The sequence below is a fragment of the Fringilla coelebs genome (genome assembly GCF_963513975.1).
Source record: "Fringilla coelebs genome assembly, chromosome: 6".
Taxonomy (NCBI): domain Eukaryota; kingdom Metazoa; phylum Chordata; class Aves; order Passeriformes; family Fringillidae; genus Fringilla; species Fringilla coelebs.
The window spans coordinates 39,134,835-39,156,023 of NC_140034.1; the positions used below are offsets into that span (position 1 = coordinate 39,134,835).

The 21,189-nt window shown below is 37.6% G+C and overlaps 1 protein-coding gene across 5 annotated transcripts in view; it reads right to left on the reverse strand.

The window, feature by feature from the left end:
• CKAP5 (cytoskeleton associated protein 5) overlaps window positions 1-21,189 on the reverse strand; it is a 53,710-nt gene that overhangs the window by 26,148 nt on the left and 6,373 nt on the right. For 2 of the 5 annotated variants that reach the window (XM_084208679.1, XM_084208678.1), the window contains exons 1-16: window positions 17,406-18,112; window positions 16,669-16,862; window positions 15,347-15,553; window positions 12,728-12,899; window positions 11,684-11,816; window positions 11,306-11,409; window positions 10,821-10,934; window positions 10,517-10,621; window positions 7,946-8,035; window positions 7,679-7,843; window positions 6,787-6,915; window positions 5,843-6,025; window positions 4,645-4,758; window positions 3,344-3,454; window positions 2,125-2,217; window positions 1,352-1,537 (exon numbers count right to left, since the gene is read on the reverse strand). In XM_084208679.1, coding sequence (XP_084064805.1) covers window positions 1,352-1,537; window positions 2,125-2,217; window positions 3,344-3,454; window positions 4,645-4,758; window positions 5,843-6,025; window positions 6,787-6,915; window positions 7,679-7,843; window positions 7,946-8,035; window positions 10,517-10,621; window positions 10,821-10,934; window positions 11,306-11,409; window positions 11,684-11,816; window positions 12,728-12,899; window positions 15,347-15,553; window positions 16,669-16,862; window positions 17,406-17,462 — 2,157 coding nt within the window. In that variant the 5' untranslated portion in view covers window positions 17,463-18,112. Of the gene's footprint in view, window positions 1-1,351; window positions 1,538-2,124; window positions 2,218-3,343; window positions 3,455-4,644; window positions 4,759-5,842; window positions 6,026-6,786; window positions 6,916-7,678; window positions 7,844-7,945; window positions 8,036-10,516; window positions 10,622-10,820; window positions 10,935-11,305; window positions 11,410-11,683; window positions 11,817-12,727; window positions 12,900-15,346; window positions 15,554-16,668; window positions 16,863-17,405; window positions 18,113-21,189 lie in introns of those variants that run through there. The other 3 variants (XM_084208677.1, XM_084208676.1, XM_084208680.1) reach the window with 3 other exon arrangements.

Genomic DNA, 21,189 nt, shown 5'->3' on the forward strand with positions numbered 1-21,189 from the left:
CACATGGAGGACAGGGAGGTCATTGAGACAGCCAGTACAGCTTCACCAAGGGCAAGTCCTCCCTGACCAATCTCATGGCCTTTTTTGATAGAGCAATTACATCAGTGCAGTTACAAATATTGTATAGCTGGACTTCTGTCAGGCCTTTGACAAAGTCCCCCACTACATCCTTCTCTCTAAATTGGAGAGACACGGATTTTGTGGGTGGCCTCTTGTGGGTAAGGAACTGGTGGAATGATCACATCCAGAGGGTAGTGGTTAATGGCTCAGAGTCCTGATGGACATTAATGACAGGCAGCACCCCTCAGGGATCCATATTAGGGCCAGTGCCATTTAATGTCATAAATGACAGACAAAAGGATTGAGGGCTTTCTGAGAGCAAATTTGTGATGAAACAAGCTGAGTGTGGAGCTAACACACCTGAAGGACAGGAGGCCATTCAGAGAGACCTGGATGAGCTTGAGAAGTGAGCCCGTGGAAACCTGAGGAGATTCAACAAGCCAAGGTGTTGCACCTGGGTCAGGGCAACTCCCGGTACCAACACATGCTTGGCAATGAGTTGAGAGAGAGCATGCACAAGAAAGAGTATCCAGCCCCTCCAAGGAGGCTGGACATGACCCAGCCACGTGCAGTTACAGCCCAAAAAGCCAACTGTGTTCTGGGCTGCATCAAAAGCAGTGTGGCCAGCAGGATGGGAGGAGGGGGATTATCAGGGGATTCCCTCTTCTCTGCTCTTGTGAGACCCCACCAGCAGTGCTGCATCCAGCTCTGGGGCATTCAGCACAGGAAGGACATGGATCTGTTAGAATGAGTACAGAGCAGGGACACCATGATTTAAAGGATGGAGCACCTCTCCTATGAGGGAAGGCTGACAGAATTGGCATTTTTCAGCCTGGAGAAGGCTCTAGGGTGATCTTCTTGTGGCCCTTTAGTACTTCAAGGAGGCCTCCAAGAAAACTTTTGAAAAGCGCATACAGCGGTTGGACAAAGAGAAAGGTGAGGAGGAAAGAGGAGTTGTGGCTGCCCCACCCCTGGAAATGTTCAAGGCCAGGGTGGATGGGGTTTTGAGCAACCTGGTCTAGTAAAAGGTATCCCTGCCTAGGCTGTGGGGGGAGGACCTAGATGATCTTTAAGGTCCCTTTCAACTCAAACCATCCTATGATTCTATTTTCAACTTTAGAGGAATATATATTTAACTTCTGCTTCGGGAAGCATCTTGAGAGCAAACAAACCACTTTCATGCAACTGGGAAAAAATCAAAGATTTGGGATTTACTCTTCAGACTGAAAGGACATCCTACATATTATTTCTGATTTTATTTATTGAAAGAATACCTTCGCTGCTCACTCACCTGTTCAGCAGTCCACGGCAACTGACACGCTTCTGCTATTGCTGTCATGGCCTCTTTTGCATTAGTTCCACATTTCACATCACCAACCTTGTCTACAAGACCATCCAGCACAACCTGTGCTGAAGTTTTGGAGAAGTTTCCTTTCTGTGCAATTAATGCAACTATATGCAGTTTCATCTGCATCACCTGCAATGTCCAAAACAGCAAGAAAGTTACTCATGTCTTTTAAACTAATTTTTCTCATTCTATATATCTATAGATGCATATAAGAATGATATGGATTTATGGGTAAATACTAACATATGGACAAAATTTGTATTTGTATATATACACACACACATTTGAATATGCAGAAGAATTTATGCACACAGATATTTTGTACACACACACACACACAGAGAGGTGTTTTGTGTGACTATACACAAAAACTCTGTACACACACAAATACAAACTATTATATACGTATGCACACAACCATTAATACTGGCCTGCCATTATCTACTTTTAGAACTTATATTCACACACATGCTTATATACATGCAAGTGTATACATTGCATTTAAAGACATATCTAAAGACAACCTTTATATACCTTAGATGGCATCTAGAGTCTCAAGTCTCAACAGAAATAAAATCCAATTTCAGAGTTTATTTTCTCATTGATTATAGACAGACCTGCTGCCTTAGTGACATATACACTTACAGCCTTTTAGCTGGAAACTGCTTTACATTAACAAAAATGGACTATTTAGTTACTAAAGGATAATGTATTACCTGAAAATTTGTTTCCTTCCAACCAGGTTTCTTGGCCAGCATTCTTACTAGGGCTTGGCAAGGCATTTCACTTCTTTCCATAAGCTCAACAGCCTAAAAGATAAACATTAAGTTAGCCAGCAGGTCACAAATTATACAAAACCCAAACAGAAATTCTTAACTGTCCTCAAAGTATTTTCTTAATACTAAATTAAATTAGAGAAAGTTTCAGCATAATAATTTTCCTGAAGAGTCATTTTTACAGGGAGTCTGAGGTACTGAACCAACACTTCACCTACAGATGCACATCACTACTCCTTTAATGTTCTTTAAAAAATATCCTTAACAATCACTATTGGCCATTCCAACCCTAGGAATTTAACACAATTAAAAACAAACAAAATCCACAAACAGCCCACCTGCCCCTCAAAAAGCTGCCTTTGTTAACAAGATGAAGTATGTTATGAAGCTTTCATGTAGGAATGTTGACTACACAGCAGAGATTAAACCTGAATATGATCTAAATTACTGGGGTTTAGCTGTTGTTAGGCTTAATCATTCAATTGAAATGGCAACATTTTAATAAAGCAGGCTTCTGCAGCAGCATTTCAATGCAGCCAGTCACCATTTCCCAACTGAAGTTAGTCACTTTTCCCGCTAAAATACTAAAAGCTCAGTCATTACTGCACTGGTGCCATGGTATGAACTACTTGTACATCTACAGTTGAAGCTTTTTTTGGTCTGTGACTACACAAAGCACTTTCCACTAGCTGTGAAGACTGCTAGTACTGTATAAGCCTCTAAACAAAAATTTCAACCGGCAAATAGTTGATTATAATCAATTGCTGCCTAACACATAAACAGCAGGAACTTCTTTGCAATACATCTGGCCTAGTAGTTGCAGAACCTTTTGTTTAAATCTAGCTATCTTTGAGACAAAGCTTTACAATTACCTGGAGTTTCAAAAATACTTCTAAGTATCATCAATCAAAATAGAAGTATTTTTGACAAAAGCATAACTGTCTACATTAAGGTGAAATACTTACTCCACCATTGTAACGGAATTTAAATCATATAAGCCATTTGGCTTTTTCAAGTATTGTTTAATACTTGATCAATCTGAAGTGCTGACATACAACTACTACTAGTAAGTATTTCAGGAGACTTAGCAAGCCTAGAGAGCTGAAGAAATTGTTTTCTCTTTCCCTACTGCCTGCCTTACCAGCTGTTCCAAACATACCTTCTGAAATTCCTCCATGCAGGCAAGCCTCTCTTTCCAGTTACCACTGTCCAACTGCTGGATGCAAGAAGCTGGAAGGACAGCAGCAGCTTTCTCTTCACATACTTCTATCTGCAGCCAGATCAGAACAAGGTTAACACTCCATTGGATCCCTTCAGAGGAGGGCAGCAACCTTAAGGACACGTAATATACTGGACTGACCCTTGTACTGTGGTGCATTTACAAAATAGGAAAAGGGTTCTGTTCTATATTGAAAGATTTTCATATGGATTGTGGTTTAGGGCTCTTAAGGGTTTAGAAAGCTGCTAAAATTGCACTGCAACAGAAAAGTAATCTCTGGAAAGTATGAGAAACTGTGAAGACAGTCAAAAATAATCTTGAATACCAACTATCTGCTTAAAGAATCAAGCAGAGCTAACCTAAAATTCACAAGGTAATTTTGGATCAAGTCTGAATAAACACTGACAACAACGAATCAGAAGTGGATGAGGGCAGACAGGTCTTGTCTCCCTTTTAGCAAAACAGAAAATGAAAGTTATTTAGTGATAAAAACTTCCCTTGTTTCACTGGTGTCTGTATCACCTTCAGGAACTGTATTCTCATTTTCTATTGTATAACAAAGACTATAAGCTGGATACACAATAGAAATTATTCACTCTAAGCAACACTCCAAATATAACTATGGTTTGGATTGACAGTCCAATAAACTTGCAGATACATCTTGCAAAGCTTTGATAGGTTGTTTTTACTGTTTGAGCCACAGATACCTGAGTTTACCGGGTTTCCCACCAAGAACGTAGGTAGATAGTCAGCTAACATATAGAATTCAGTAATTTTTTAAAACATAACTTAATATGAACAGCACAAAACATATTAGTTCATTTAATTATTACTTTATTTCACTTCAGATTTCAATGTAAACTCCAGAATAATGTATTCTCAGGCTTTTAATACCAGACTCCTTCAGCAAATCATGCGTCATAAATTACATATGAATTATCACTGCTTTTTATAATCTCTTCGTACTTCAGGGACAACAATATACCCCGTTGTAAGGGTATAAGCATGATTTATTGCTTACTGCCTTAAATGGCCTGGTGCCAACAACCGCTTGAAGAACAGGTGTATCTACCAAAGTCCCATGTCAACAGTTACAGATTTATACATACTGCTTTCCCTACTCCTAACAAAAACAAATAACCTCCATGAAAAACTCTGTAGTACCTGAAGAACTGACTAACCAAAGCTGCAATCTTTGGTTACAGAGGGCTTTGTATTTCAGAGAATAGCAGAATACTCACAGAGAGCTCCGACTCAAAGATTTCTTTAGTCTCAGGACCCTTCTTGCCTTTAGGCCCAGCACCTCCTGTACCTGCAGCCGTAGCTGGTTTGGCTTTCTTTGGTGGGACCCCAGCCTAGAAAGTAAATGGACAAGTTAGCCAAGATCAAATAGGTCTCTAGCTCAGACATCAAAAAAACTGCTGTTTTTTCCTATACTACGCTTCTATATTCTAATGCCAGAAAAATGCCTATCTCTGATAGCAAAACTACTGCAGGCAGAGATAGGCTAGAGCTTATTTAATTAATATATTGCTTTTAGACTACAGGTTTTACAAAACATAACAGGACAATGGAAGATGAAAAAGGAAAGAACAATGTATTTGTGAAAGTTCAGGAAATAATGACTTAATTTGTATGTTTTCCTATGGATAGTGGTTATATACTAAACTTGTCACTGGTGTCTCTTTCTCAGGTTATCTGAGTACCAATAGATTTCAAAAATTCTATCTATTCTTCTATTCACTTCCAGGTATTCCACCTGAAGAACTAAGTGGCATATTACAAAGACCATCTACTGCAGTAAATTTTTAAAATCCAAAGAATAATATTAAAGAAATACAGGCTAATAGTTCAAATTACTTCAGAATATACAAAGGAACAAACTAAAAACTATGCTGAAAAAATACTCGATACTAAATTAGGTACAAAAAATGTTGACTTCAGCCAAGTATTATTATATCACAGAGCACACCAATGTTACAACATCTGAGGCTCCTCTGAATGCCTTTTATCACTATATAAAAATCTGGTATTAAGACGTAATTGACAAGACAGTTTACATCATTAACTGAGATTTCATTACATTCACAGAAAGCCACAGATTCCTTTTGCTGTTAGGCTCACCTACTTCTGCAAAAGGACAGTGATAGCTCAGTGGAGGCAAATGTTCAACAGGCCACCTTTGATCTGTAGTAACTTATTTGATGCAATCACAGACAAAGCTTTAATAGGTTGTTTTTACTGTCTGAGCCACAGATACCCGAGTTTACCGGGTTCCCGACCAAGAACGAAGGTAGATAGTCAGCTAACATACAGAATTCAGTAATTTTTTAAAACGTAACTGAATATGAAACAAAACATATTAGTTCATTTAATTATTTGTTCATTTAAATTGTTCATTAAATAGTTCATTTAATTGATTGTCAGACAATCTCTCACCTTCCCTGCAGATGTTTTTTTCGGCGGTCCTGGTTTGGTTGCTGCATCTTTTGTTTCTTTATCTCCTGCAGGCCCTGGAAGAGCAGTGGTCTTTCCAGTAACAGGCTTGCCTTCTTTTTTCTCAGCTGCTCCTCCTGCTTTTTTACCATAAACCAATTCTACCTTTTCAGCACACTCTTTAATCTGCCAAGCAGTGGGGGGGGAAAAAAAAAAGGTGGGGATAGAAAGAAGCTATTTAACTACCACAGTTCAATGCACAGTGTCCCTTTATCAGCAGTGGCTCAAACTTGACTACCGTGGAAAAAATGTGAAGAGTTTAGGTTGTTTACTTTCTGAGATTTTGTTAACTGGTGTTCCTTCAATAGTAAGGCTAACCAGTCAGTGCCATCAACCATCACTGTACTGCCAAAATAATTCTCCTAGTTCAAAATGAAGTGCATTTATATACTAAGAAAACACTGACATCCTACAGATACTCATACATGCTCCAAGATTAAGTCTGAGCACCTCAAATTATAAAATCTTCATTCAGTCAACATACCTGCCAGCTTATGCGAAAGTATAACAACTTTATTGTTGGGAAGTAAGCCTTTAATACCAAATCCTATCTAGTAGTGCAAAATTAGACCATATGGTTGTGACCTAAAAGCTTGTTTCAGACAACAAAGTGTTAAAAAACAAACAAAACTCCATATATCACCAACCAAAGCCATAACTAAATCTCACAACCCACCCCACAAATAATACAGCCAGATACTTTATGTAAGAATGAAGAGATTTTCAGATTGCCTGCAATAACAGTAGCATTAAAGTAAAAAATACATATTCAAAAAACTGTGCTGAAATTATCTAGGCTAAAGCATCATCTTTCACCTTCTCTACCCTAAGATGCACCTTAAATGGATAAATGGAGCCTTTTTTACAACATTTATAACAATACTCACCCGATCAAGCTTTAGTTTGTCCACATCTGCTAGAAATGGATTCACAGCTTTCTCTCCAGCTACTTTCAAGGCAGTGCCTAATGCTTCAAATCCAGCATCTCTTACTTCAGGTGCAGAATCATTGATATGCTATAGAGAAAGGTAATTTATGTCACGTGACTTGTAGCACATATCTGAACATATTCTATGCAAATCCCCTCCCTTTATTTAGAATCTAAATCTACTACAGAGTAATCCTTGACATTCCACTGCAGAAAGAAAAAGGAAAACAGAAGTGTAAAACAACCTATGTACTGACCAAGTCTACTTTTTCTCAGATACAGCCATTTTCTCATCTTTGGTTTTTTTCACAAGAAGAGGTTAAACATTCATGCTTTAAACATCATGAAAGTTTATAAAGAGTTTAAAGTTCTGTAATCTTGTCACAATCTCAATTTTCTAAGCCAGGGATATTGCCTATACCAAGGAAAGGGCAGTTTGCAATACATCATTATCATTAACATTGATAAATGCTCTAGTGTCACTGCCATGTATGAATCAATGATGGTTCTTTATTCATAGTAAACAATAGTATTCCAACAAAAACTTAGAGATGTGTGCAAGATGCAAGTGAGCGTCTGGGATAATAGTTGTAAATCACTGTCTTAATCTACCAGAAACTTAGTGAGGCTACAGCTTCAAAAAAGCTAAGATAAAGGAAACCAAATTGTTGCCCTGACTGACAGTCACACCTTCAAGTTGGACATCAGTTAAAACCGACTCTGAGGGCTACATAGCACACAAGAACTCTTTGGTCTCTGCACTACCTTCAGGTCTTTCTCCCCAAACGATATGAGGTTTCACAACAACAGTGCTCAAGTCAATGCCAAAGAAGTATCAACTCCTGCTTTACCTTGAGAAGTGCAGCACAGAAAGGTTTTAACAGGCTTTTTGGCAGAGTAGAAGGTGTGCAGTGTCGGAAGCTTCTTGCAATGAAAAGGGATGTTTGTTGCTTAATTGTTGGGTTTTTGTTGTCCATGACTGCCAAAATATCTTCACTTATGTTCTGCAAAGTGGTCTACAATGTTGAATAAAAAAGTCATTATTTCAGTACAGAGAAAAGCAGATCAAAGTTCAAGACCAATTCTCAGACAGTGGGGAAATTTCCACTCATACTTACTGTAAGAAAGATTGCATCAATGGCCTCCTGCAGTGCCTGCACTACCTGGGGCTTTTTCTCTTTGAATTTCTCCAGGATTGTGGGAACAACCTATGGAAAAGGGAACAAAAATGTCAAATCCCTCTTCACTAATATAACTGGAAAGCCTGATAGTCTACCCCACACTACTTTGCAGAGAAGCCAGTAATTCAAACATCTCCACTGTACCCCTCCAGAAGTACACAACTGCAGTCTGAATTAGTTTATTCTTGCTGTTTTCCAACATTAAACTCATTCCAGTCATTCTATTAACAAATATAGATTTTTAAACAATTTCATAACAAAAGGCAGATCTACAAATTTACATAATTATAGATTATGGAATACAGAGCAATACAATGGAAATGAACCATTTCACAGCATAAAGGGTGCTGTGCTGTTGTATTCTAAGAATGTAAGAAGGCATTTAACCTTTCCCTATTTCCCAGCTTTCTGACAGTACTAAGCATGGCTCACTAAGAAGTCCTCATCTGCTCCACAGCTGACAAGATCATGATTCTAAAGCAACTGGAATCCTCTCTGCAGCAATATTTTTCAGATCTACCACCTTGAAAAATCACATCTGACAGTAAACTACGCTATACTGGAATTTGACAGCAATTCCTACCTAGTATAGGTACTCAGACAGTCACTGCTAAAAAAACCAAACAAATAAAATATTCAAGGGAAAAAAAAAAGTAAAAATAACTACACTGCAGATGTGCCAGTAATATGAATTCCATTTTAGTATGGGCTCTGTAAGAGTAAGGACTTCTGTCACTGAGCCAGAAACATGCAGATCTTAACTGAGGAAAGCAGACTATTTTCAAGATTTTCATAAACATAACAGTTCATAGTTTGGAAGCAGTCAGATGCTTAAAGAAAGTTATACTCTCTTGCATAATAAAAAATAGATTTGCTTTCTATTCTGAAGCTCACTATGGGATCCCAACACCTTGTGATGTACTGTGACCTAGGCTCAGGTGGTATCTTGGGCTGCAACCTCCAAATTCTCAGTTCACAGACTTCAACACTCAAAAAACCTGCAGATAATACAGATGGCACCACAAAGAGCATTACACATGCTTCTGCAGGTGCTAGATACCCCTACACCCCACAGAAAATAAAGTCATAAGGAGGAGATATTTAAAATCATTAAGCCTCTGTTTTAGAAAATACTGACAGGCAAAATGAGCATTTCTTATCATGGAAGTTAGAAACCATAGCCCATGTGAGAGGGAAAGAAGAAAAGTTAATCCATGGGTAAAAATGCAGTCAGAGGTGAAGGTGGCACACATGTACTCAATTATAGTGAGGAGTACGATTCTATGCATGATTTCACTTCTCTTGTTGGAACACAGACTGCAGACTAGCATTGCAGTCCTATATTTAAGTAACAGAGTTTATAATCATACAATTCTAGCAACAATTCTGTTTTATAACATTTCAATGCCCACTCTCAGAAATCTGCATCTTCCTCACAAGTAAATAAATCCAGCAAACAAATCAAGTGAACTGCTAAAATGAGTACTGATATTATGCAATTCAGAGCTGCCATTGCACTATTGAAAAAGTCACCTTCTCAATGCTATTTGCTAGGCAACCACAGAGCTACACCCCTGTTTTAGAAGCGTGGCTCTTTCAACACTGACTCTGTAGCTATAAGGGTTAATCTACAGAAATCAACTATAAAACAAATGCCAGAAGGATTTTCTAACTATAGACAGCTTTCAGAATGAAAGTGACTGTCCAAACTGTTGTTCAGAGTTCAAGAGACCTGAATGTTTCTGAAGCAGTGAGATTCAGTAACTTCCCAATTCAGAGAAAACACTACCAGCAGCCGGGCACATCAGTTCTTTAACTCCATTACTCTTGCATATCACACAAAAAAATTTACTGAGCAGCTTAAAGAACACAGTGACATAGGCTTGATAAACAAGTGAGAACTGCAACTTATTAAAAGCTCTCTTTGCTTCCATATACTGGGTTATGCTTCCCTGATATTAGCTGCTGGTAAGAGAAGGGCAACATAGGAGAGAACAAACAGCACTAAACTGGAGTACCAGAACATTTTGGTACCAAAAATCTCAGAATTTTTTGCTATTTAAGGCAGACAAAAACCCCCACAAAACCCAGGCAACAAGGAAACAGAACATCCACCACCTACCATCCCCCAACATTCAAAAAACTCAACATAAAACATACACCATGGAGGTGCTAAGAAGAACTCTGATTTAGAAGCTGTTTTTTCCACTGTGGCCTACAAATGCATTTGTGTAGGGGTATCTCTAGGACAAGGTAATGTAAGTAAAGTTCATTTAACGGCAAAAAAATTCAATTTTCTTAGTACAGAAGGCTTAAGGTCCTTTCAAACTTAAGCTACAAAGATCTAGGTAAGTATTTAAATGCTTAGTCTTTTAAGGGGTTGGTAAGCATTCCTAATTGTACAAAGAATACCTTTGATAAATACCAAGGCCTGACAGGAAAAAGGGAAAGGGAAAAAAGGTGTCCAGCACGAATAAAATCAGGAAAAAAGTACATACTCTTACTTACATGCCCTGCATACTGTCCAAATTTCTTTCGGAGGCCTGTCGCTAGTCCAGCAAGGCATTTGGCAGCCAAAGCAACTAACATAACATTTGTATCCTTTCCAACAACCTGAAGAGAAAATAAGTTTCAGAGAAATGGAAGAATTTCTTACAATAATCAGTGGGCCACAGACTGGGTTATTTCCACAACTGTTCCATTTAGTAATTTTCTACTCACAAGTATTACATCAACTGTAACTTTTAAACTATTGTACAAATAAATTATAAAAATATTAAATTATATGTGCACTCTGCGTTTTATTTACTACCTTTTTGAGCGCTTTCACCAAGTCTGCATAGTCTCCTGATTCCAGCTTGGGATTTTTCACTAGCAGTTCAACAGCCTCTAGAGCCTCTTTCCTTTCTTGCCACTTTTTTGCTTCCTGCAGAGCAAATAATTTACATTAATCTATAAATAGAAACAGTTCTAGAGATGCACACTTGCCACAAACCTTAGATTAAAATCCTTTATTCCATCCTGAGAAAACCAAGGTCTCCCTATAGTTCAACATCAGTAACTGCAGTGAAATATGAAATACAGTCCTTTCCCAGGACATACCTCAGCCCCCTAAAATTACAGCTTTCTTGCTACTAAATCCAACTTTAAAACTTATTTATGATAGCCTGCATGTTATTAACACTAGTTTGTTATTATCCATGTGGCACTAAAGCACACATTGCGAAATTGCCCATAAATCTTAAGACTCATCAGCTATACAAAGAATTAACACGTAGTATTTAAGTATATGCTTACTATTTTCTCATAGAAGTCTTTGGGAAGCTTGGAGAGAATTTCTACAGCTTCAAGCAACTCATATGCATCTACTTGTGGTACCGCCTCTTCTTCATCATCATCTCCTGCAACCAGGAGATAGAAATATATAAGCAGAGTGACACAAAATTTTGACTAGAACACCACCTAAGGCTCATTGCTCAGAAAGTGCTATCAGCCGTTGCGAATTTGCAATTTCAAAAGATATATTCTTTCATATAAAGTTTCTGCCTCAGACACATTTTCTTCTTATGTAGTGCACTCCACATTTTACACCAGCTTGAGTAAAAGCTTCTTTACAATTTAATGCAACTATGTACAATATACTTGCCAATAGAGTTCAGAGATTAAATAGTTTACCTCCATGTGCATCTCCTCCAAGTCCCTGCTGCTGCTCAAATTTTGCTTTCAGCTCTTGTTGGGAACGCAGGAACCTGGTCTGCTTAGGAGCAGCCGATGACACTTTGATCCATTCTTCTTCCAGCTCTTTTAGCTGCCAAAAGGGGAAAGAATCATCTTATCAGAGACATTATGGACATGCTCCAAGACAAGCAAGCCACTAGAGTTGTCCCATTTCAAAGCCAAGACAGCACTACATTTCACTACTATCTTTTTTCTGCCACTAAAGGAGAGTGGCTTCACATTCACTGTTCAGAAGTCTGTCGATATACTTAGTCAAAGAAGAGAATGTTATTGCATTTACATAAGAACAAATAGTAGAACAGTCAGAATGGTGTGGCCCCTCTGAAACACTGAAATAAAAATGGCTGAGCATGAAGGAAGCTTTCCTTTACAGCTATGCTATTATTACACAGAAACAAGATGAAACAAACATGCTGAGCTACATTTGATGAAACAGTTTGGTTTTTTTTAACCATGCCCTTTTAAAGCAAGCTACTGCTTTTCACCTGAACATAATTAACTCAAGTGGGTAGGAGGAAAGGATGCATAATTTGTAAAGTTTTCAAATTATGAAATATTCTATCATAATTCAATGTCACTTCCTGAAGGGAAACAGTCACATCCTCAGCATCATCAGAATAAGTATAAAGGGATGCACAGAGGAAAAATCTTCAGAAAAAACGAAAACTGAGAATGGCAATTGAGCAGTAGAATGCAGCAGAATGGTTGCCCTTATAAAAGACCCCTATACTGAAAGTCTTCAAGCTAATAATTGTCATTCTCAGTTCCAATATGAAGCTTCACCCCACAACTTCATGTATGTTCAGAGCAACCAAACACTGCTGTGATTTCCTTCCAAATGACAAGGAGTGACCAACATTTTGGGTAAAGTTAAATGGAGCTAAAAAATACATTCCAATTTTGGCTTTAAGAATGCCCAACATCACAGAATAAGGGAGGATAAGCATCAAATGTTTGAATACAAAAATACTTCCTGCCTACCTGAACAGAATTTATGTTCTGCAATGGAGGTCTCAAAGCATCCCTTATCCAACGGTAAATTTCCACAGCAAGGAGCTTGGCTTCGTCTCGAACAGCCTTTTCCCGAGATTCAAAAAGTTTTGGCAATACTTTGATGATTGGCTTCAGTGAGATTATCTTTGAACCAAATTCACTAACAGTGAAATACACAGAATAGCATCAGTGTCCATGAACAGGGAGTGATCCAAAAATAACTCATTTTTTAGAAAACAGTCTATGAAAGTCTTCCAGTGTATATTTAGCAATTTTGTAATTTACTCAAACCATTATGCTAGATATTATTTTGAGATGCTACCATAAAATTTAAAGAATAGATGCCCTATCAAAATTAACCTCCACACCCAGCTTGGAATTACAAAGTCAGGCCTCTCAAATTACTTCAAAGTACTTAATACAATCCAGTGTTTAAATCAGCTCCCTTGCCGGGGGGAAAAAAAAAGACAGAGAGAAGAAAGAAAGAAGTTGTCCTTAGACCAAAATTTGTATGACCTACTTTTTTTTTTTTTTTTTTTTTAATTAAAATAGAATCTCCTTTGTCTATCCTTGGAAACAAACTGCAGTAAAAGCATTAGTCACTTTTTCACTTGTTGGACCAGATAATTATAGTGAGCTTGGGTCATCTTCACGGAAAATATATGTGCTGAAATATGTGTCACTGAAGGAACACATAACACAGGTTTCCCCAGCCAACCACCCTTCCTTGACAGAAGATTCTACGTGCTGTTGCACTTAATACACAAAACTTCCTATTTCAATCGCTGACTAATGAGAACACAAAAACTTTCTTTTCCAACTCATAGTAAAGTTAACCGCTGTAGTTACTAAGGGATCATATATAAATCACCTCAAAAGCAATATTTTTTTTTTGATTCAGAAGCATTTCTTCTTAATTCTGTATTAACCTATCTACCAATCCCACTTTTTTGTATGGTTCCCTCCAAATCAAGTTCCACATACAAAAGCTAGCAAAAAAGGCTGCTCAAGAACTAAAATCTACATGTCTCACTTTCTAGAAATTCTAGTGCACATCATTCTATTTCCACGTCAATTAAAAAAAAATACTCAGTATAGAAACCTTCAAAACAGGTCTTGGAAGTAACACGATTTAAATATGTGAACAAATGAGTTGCCCAATAATTCAATTTTCTATAATGACTTAAAAAAAGAGCATATTTGGAGAAATGCCTATGCAAACTTATTTGTATCTAATTCATATAATCTAATTTATATAACAAGAAAGAATAGAAACCTTAGCACAAGACAGAAAACACCAGAAATTAAACTAGTTATGCATTCAAGCTACCCACCTAGGTACAACACAGACAAATTCTGTTATCAATGCAGAAAGTCTACCAAAGCATAAGAAAAATTTAAGTAGCAACACAGCTCAGAAGCAGAAGACAGCGTTTAAGCCTACAGGGCTGCATGTGAGTATTTGATCTTAACATCACAAAGATAATAAAATCCTACAAGTAAGAAAAAAAACCATATATGGCACATTTTACAGAAGTAGTTAGTTGAAAGGTACTGAGGAAGGTTATGCAAGTTTCTAATTACACTGCACTGTTAAAAGGACACTTAACCAGCCAAGCAAATTAAAATATCTAAAATACCTTCTTAAATACAGGACAGTAGTTTCACTTAGCAGAAGCATAGGTAATGTGTTAAGGCCAAAGCGTTATTTTGATATTACCGAAGCCGGAAAAATTCAGTTTAACAAGGATCATCTCTATGTATGCCTCAGCAAGTTCTCTAAAAGATGTATAACATAAGGCACTCTCCACATACATCATACAGTTTTCACATGAGCTACTTTACTCAGAAAGAAGTGTTCTGCCCATTAATTTCAAAATTTTCTGTTTCCTTTAAAAAAAACCCTAATGGCCAGTAAATTATATATACACCAAGTATAAGAATTTCATGAAGCCCCAGTATTTTTCGCTCAAGGGCAACAACAAACTTGATGTGGAACCAAAAAATAATCTAATACTGAAGCCTACTACAACATCTTAAATTGGATTTGATTTTTAGGGAGCACTAGCAGCTCTCCTTTTCAATAAAGGAATTATTCTATGGACAATAGAAGCTTACTGTGCAATGAGCTTGGCTTTTTTTTCCTTTCTTCTAAAAACACACACTGTGTACCCAATTAAACATGTTCACACCAGTGAGAAAAACAGTGGTTTAAAAAAACCAAAACAAAAAAACTAAATTATGTTTTCATTCTCAGATCAGTGAGTTTATTACAGATATTCAGAAGAGAAGCTTCACAATCTGGTACAAGACACAGTAATCTTGCCCTTCTCTCAGAGGCTGGGAAAATGGAAGCTTGGTAAACAGCTACCATGAATGAGAGATCCAGATGAGGCTAGTACAACATGGACAACCCTCACATCTAACAATAACCATGATGTTGCCAACTGTTGCTGTCAAAAAAATACCAATTCAGGAAAAATGCATTCTACTCAACAATAACAAGGGCCTGCTAAAGACAGCAATAAAATTGGACTGCACATATTGCTAGAGTGAGGAAAAAGCAAAGAAGAAAACCACAAAAGACACCATGAACTAAAAGCTTACCTTAGTGCTTTCCTCAGTGTCTCTATACATGCTACTATGATTTTTGGGTTTTTGTTGTCCAGACCCTTTAATAATTCTTCTTGTATTGCCTCTCCTTTCTCAATTTCTATATACATTAGACAAATATCTTCACCCAGTTCTTTTGCTCTGGCCTTTGGCTGATTGAACACTTTATTTACAACTCCTGATGCTACTTCTCCTGTTGTCCTGAAAGATGAGAGTGTATTACTTTTGGAACATTTATGTGAATTAAGTGTTCTACATCATTATCCACAGGAAAAAAAATGCACACAGCACCAAGTCCAGATTAAGACCCAACAAGCCTTCACATAAAAGGGACTACATCCTAGATAACCTTGAAGGAAATAACCTTCTTTAAGGGATGGCTTAATCATCTAGTTTTATAGAAGAGCACAGATCATAGTTAATATGAATTTAATATCAGACTACACCAGTGAACAGTAGACATTCTCAAGAGTTTATTAACACTCTCTAGTTGACGTTCACAAATAAATGCCATGTCCTGGAATTATATATGTTGCAGTATGTTGAGTGTATCAGTACATAATCCCAGAATAGTACTTCACATATACTTCCAAGCTTCACGTAACCTAAATCACTGACACTACTTTTAAATCAAGGAGTGTGCAAGGTTTTTAGATTTTTCTTAAAGAAAGCTTTGGGTTTGTTTATTTGTTTTTAAGTAAGACCTTTATTTATTTCATCAGGTCACAAAGGCAGTGGACCAAAGTGGAAGAACCGGCCTGTTATGTGCTTTTATTTCACCCTCCGGAGTATGGTCTACTTCATGGCTACACAACACAGAAGTACTAAAACACATCCAGTGAAGAAATTGGCAGGTATGAAGATTCATATTGGTTATGCTGGATGCAATGTCATGTAAACAAAACTATAGTTTATTTCATGTAAGAATTACACAAAAAAAATTTTAAAAGGCTCCCTCCTGTATAGATAAGACTGTTTCAAATCAAACAAGAACAGAGATTCCAGTTCACAGCACTTACACCACCACTTTAGTGATTCACTTTTCTCACCGTTTCAGAAATTTTTACTAGTGCCTTTAATTGTTTTGTAGAACACTGCAAGCAAGTTGTGATAAGTTAATATGCACATGGAGGCCATCCACAAGGAAAGCCTGCCATTTGACAAGTTCTCTAGATTGGAAAGCAAGTTCTGCTCTTAACAGTAGAGATCAGAATTGATAGTGGTCACTGCATAGTTTATATTCAGCTGCGGTCTTTCTCAGAGAGGCACATTAAACTGTACTAACAGCCTAAGAGCAGCAAGAAAAGGCTACTTACTTCCCAGCTACATGAGCATTTTCAACATAAGCAAGCGCTGCTTCCAGTCCTTTCAGTTGAGCCACTGCATTGGAGTCAGTCACAAATTTCTTTATCAACCCAAGATACTTGGACCACTCAGGACTCTTTTCATCATCTATCTTCTGGAAGAGCTTGAGGGCTTCTTCATAACCGTTTAATCTGGCTTTCCATAGCTGGAACCAGAAATTGGACATTTAAATGTTGTGCTATTACAACCTTAATTTACCAATCTCACAAAACTCTTCAATCATATTTGAAAGTAAGCTCAGCAAGCTGGCACCTGCAGATTTCTCTTCAGTCGATATGAATGACATGCAACAGGACAAAATACTTGTTTTTCTCCTTCCAAGAATGATCTGGATAGAGAGATGCCAGTCTTCACCCCCCCCCCCACCCCGCTCTTCATAAGTTCTAGCAAACACCAGTGAGGAGGTGGGAGCCCAGCAACAGTTTCAGCTACAGATGAGTAATTTCTCCACGTGAATGAGTGTACTTATCTGTCAGCACACAAGCTTACGCCATACAACGCTACTAAAATCTGCTTAATAGAGGTTATTCAGCCTCTAGGTTGGATAGAGCTGATGCAGTTTCAGATCTGTTAATACTCACAATGTGCAGCTGTCAAGATTACCCAATTACAGAGTATTTAGATACAGAAACACTACAAAATCATCAAGAGCAGAGATACGCAGCAAGCCAAATCCATGATCACCTACCTTATGTTCACATTTCTGATCAATGGGCAATTTCATCCACTCGCTGTCGTCCCCCATTGTAAGTCAGGCTCTCTCTTTAACTACAGTAATTTCTGTGGAGATAAGGACAAGTCAGAAATCAGAAAAACACATATTGGTTGAATACATACTTATACTTAAAAATACAAAAACATAAAACCAAACCAAACAAAAAAAAACCCAACCAAACCCCCCCCAATAAAAAACCAAACCAAAAAACCAAACCAAAACCACAACAAAACACACACAAAAACCCCCAAAACAACAACAAGAAATCCAAAACAAACAAAAAAAATCCAAAACAACACAACTCCCAAGGTTCCATAGTAAATCTCATTGCTAATATGCAATCTGAGGCTGTAATTATATTTAGATGCACACTTTGAAGATCAGACCACTATTTTTTTTAGCTTTAGAAAATTATCAGAAGCCATTAAAGATTAGAGAGTAGTGCAATCTGTAGTATTTCTCACACTACAAATCTCCATAGGTGAAACTTTAAGTAAACTGAAAAGGCATGTGGAATATAACCTCACCTAAGCTTGAGGAGGAATGTACTACAGCAAAGGCACTAAACCAAACTGAGTTCCCACCAACACTAAAAACTGGCTCTTACTGACACGTGCTTTTAGCAACAGGTGCCATGAATCAATGTCAAAAAATAATCAGATGCAAGTGTAAGGACAGTCATTTTAACAATTTTACAAATGGCACAACTGAAATGAAGAGTTGCCAGGAAGAACAAAAACAATTTTTGCCCTAATTCTAATGTAGCCAGAGTTAGCAACTGTCAACAAGAGATCAATTTTTTGCCACGTGTAGGGCTTAAATCCTTAGTCATTCAAGTTTTAGTGGCTTCCCCCTTCTCCCTTTCCTTTAGACTAAAACAAGAACACTATTAGGGTATGACAGATGAGGTCTTAGGCTCAATGCCCACCTCAGACTTAGTGTACAACTAATCTGACTGCTCAGAAAATAATGAGAGAACCAGTCTGATGCAGAGGTCAGCAAAATGAAAATAGCAGCAGTAGAAAGGGCTCTCAGTGTTATTTATAAGCACAAAATCAAACTGGAGAAGGAGTAACACATTTCAAGACACGAGTCTGAATCCACAGACCAAGCCAAAAACTCTACAACCTGGTTACAGACAACAATTTATCACTACAGGCATGTAAGTACACAACACTAGCAGAATGCTCCTAACAGAAATTCAGCCTTTGGCTACAAAGTATTTCACCTAATTCACTCAGAGGTTCTCTGTAGAAAATTAATCCTTTGAATTAGGGGTCTATTTTCACTCACATAAATTAATACAAGCAAGTACTTCAAAGCTTTCCATCAGCCACACAACACTAACACATACAGCTAACCTGATAGGAAAATTAAGCTAGCAACACCATACAGTAAAAACAATCTTTTTTATTCCATCCTGGATAAGTTAGATAATAAGTAACAACCCAACCTCCCAATAATTAAAAAACAAAAACCATAAGAAGCACAAAGAACTCCAAAACCCCTACCTGTCACCAATACACACAGCCCCACAGCAAATTACACTAAGCTTGCCTTAAATATTTACAAGTTCCTATGGATGTTAATACTGTTCTCACTATAATTGCATAAACTATTAATTTGCCCAATGGCACTAAAACAAGAGTCAATGTCGGAACACAAACTGACTACATACACAAACAAGTGTATCCAAGCGTTATTATGGTTTGTCCTTCTCATTCCCTTTCTCATCAAAAACAAACAACAATACGGATATTTTTTCTTGATGTCAGAACAGTGGTACCAAGTGTGCTTCTAAAGAAGAACACTTTTTTGGGGGAGGGCCAAAGAAGTGTAAACCACTGAGAATGAAAGGATCTGCTTATTAAGAAGCAAAGTATTCAGAAGTGAGGCTACCTAAAACCCATTCAAATGAACGATTAATTCTCTTTTACTATCTTTTTTAACGCTCAACTTACTAAAAAACAAAACAAAAAAAACCCCTAGTCACAGCATTCCTCCATGTCAGGAGTTGACAAAAAAAGGTACTCCAAATTAAAATTTACAATGAGAATAGAACTCAAAGGCCACACCAATCCCAAACAATCGTGAGGTCAAAAGGGCAAGTGAGTTACTGCATTCAAACCCCATCAACCTTTAGCAATGGATCTGCTTTCATCTGCTTGAACGCCTGCTTATGCTTTCTCTGCCCCAGCCTCTCATTTCTTCTCTTATCCCTCCTTCAGCTGACTGAGAGTGTTGAAAATGAAACAGAAACCAACAGACTCCTGATTCAAACTCAATGCATTTTACCTATTTAAAAAAACCAACCAAAAAAACCCCACCAAACCCAGCAAAAAACAGAAACCAAACACGCACACTGAAACGACACAAAAAGCACTACCCCACACCCAAAAGCAAGATGCTCATGGCAAATACAGAAGTGGGGGGTAAAACACATCCAACTCTATAAAGGCAATGACTTCTCTCCAAAAAGCAAGAAATGAGACTGAATTCACATGAAAAGCTTTCCAAACAGCCCCCCTAGAAATGGATGCAGGCATGGCCTACAGTGAACAGTTTCCAGCAGTAAAATTCCCCATTCCTCCAGTTAGCTCTGCAGCCAAGTGCCATCAGCAAAGACAACTTTGCCAGTATAAACTGAGCTGTCATTAGGAATATCTTCACTTGAATGCACCAATATAGAAATAATGAAGTACTTCCTCAGTGTGGATGCAGACAACATAAACAGATGCAGTGGTCTCTTCTCAAAGTCACGTACACCCTTGCAAAGAACAAGCAGAATGAACTTTATAGAAAATTAGGTAGCTCTGATTCTTAATCAGAAACTTGGAAATAATTTAAGCTATTGCCTCTTAATACTTTTTTGTTAAAGAGCACATAAGGAGCAAATACAAGGATAATAGTTATTCTGAAGAAAAATGGGAAAAAATTATGAACATGCATGCCAGCAACAGAAACACCAGGATAAAATTTTGGCACCTGTACTAGACATCTACACTCTTTTTTTATAAAACTGACAAAAGCATGAATTTCCTACTTCAACAATAAAAAGAAACATTATTTCTCTCTAGAGATCTGTTCTGCCAAGGAAAGAAGTCTTACTGTAGGACAGTCCTCAAACAAAACATCAATTCAGTTCAAACCCTGAAGTCGATAGCAACTCTATTAAAAAGGCTTGTCCATTACCAGACTGATACTGATTTACAATTATTTTTATCCTTACACATATACAACAGTTCACTGCTACAAAGTGCAACCTCTCACTTGTACAGCAGTGATACGCTACAGGATCTGGAATTTCCCTTCTCACATCACAATGTACTTAACTTGGGGGAATCACACACTATAAGAGAGACATAGGGAAGGGAGCTGAATGACCAGCAAACAGTGTTGCACCTATTTTTTTTTTCAGTCTGGTCAACTGAGTTCCCCCACTATTTTTAGTCATTAACATCTACAATCAATACTTCAATTACAAAATGGGTTAGTTCTGCACTGAATCTGCCATCTAAAAATAGTGATAAAATTGTACTCCCCCCAGTAATTTACAAATCCCTTTAGAACAGACAATTTCTCAGAAAGTATTCCACGGTCACAGAGGGAAAGCTCCTTCTTAAACATCCAGTCTTTCTAGTTTCATCATTGCTCATGTCTGTCCTAATGCCAAGACTTTGTACTGTCTACATCTTGCATTTAACAGAATAAAAGACGATTGTTTCTCTTTTCAATTAAGTCACTGGGTTCTGTGTGA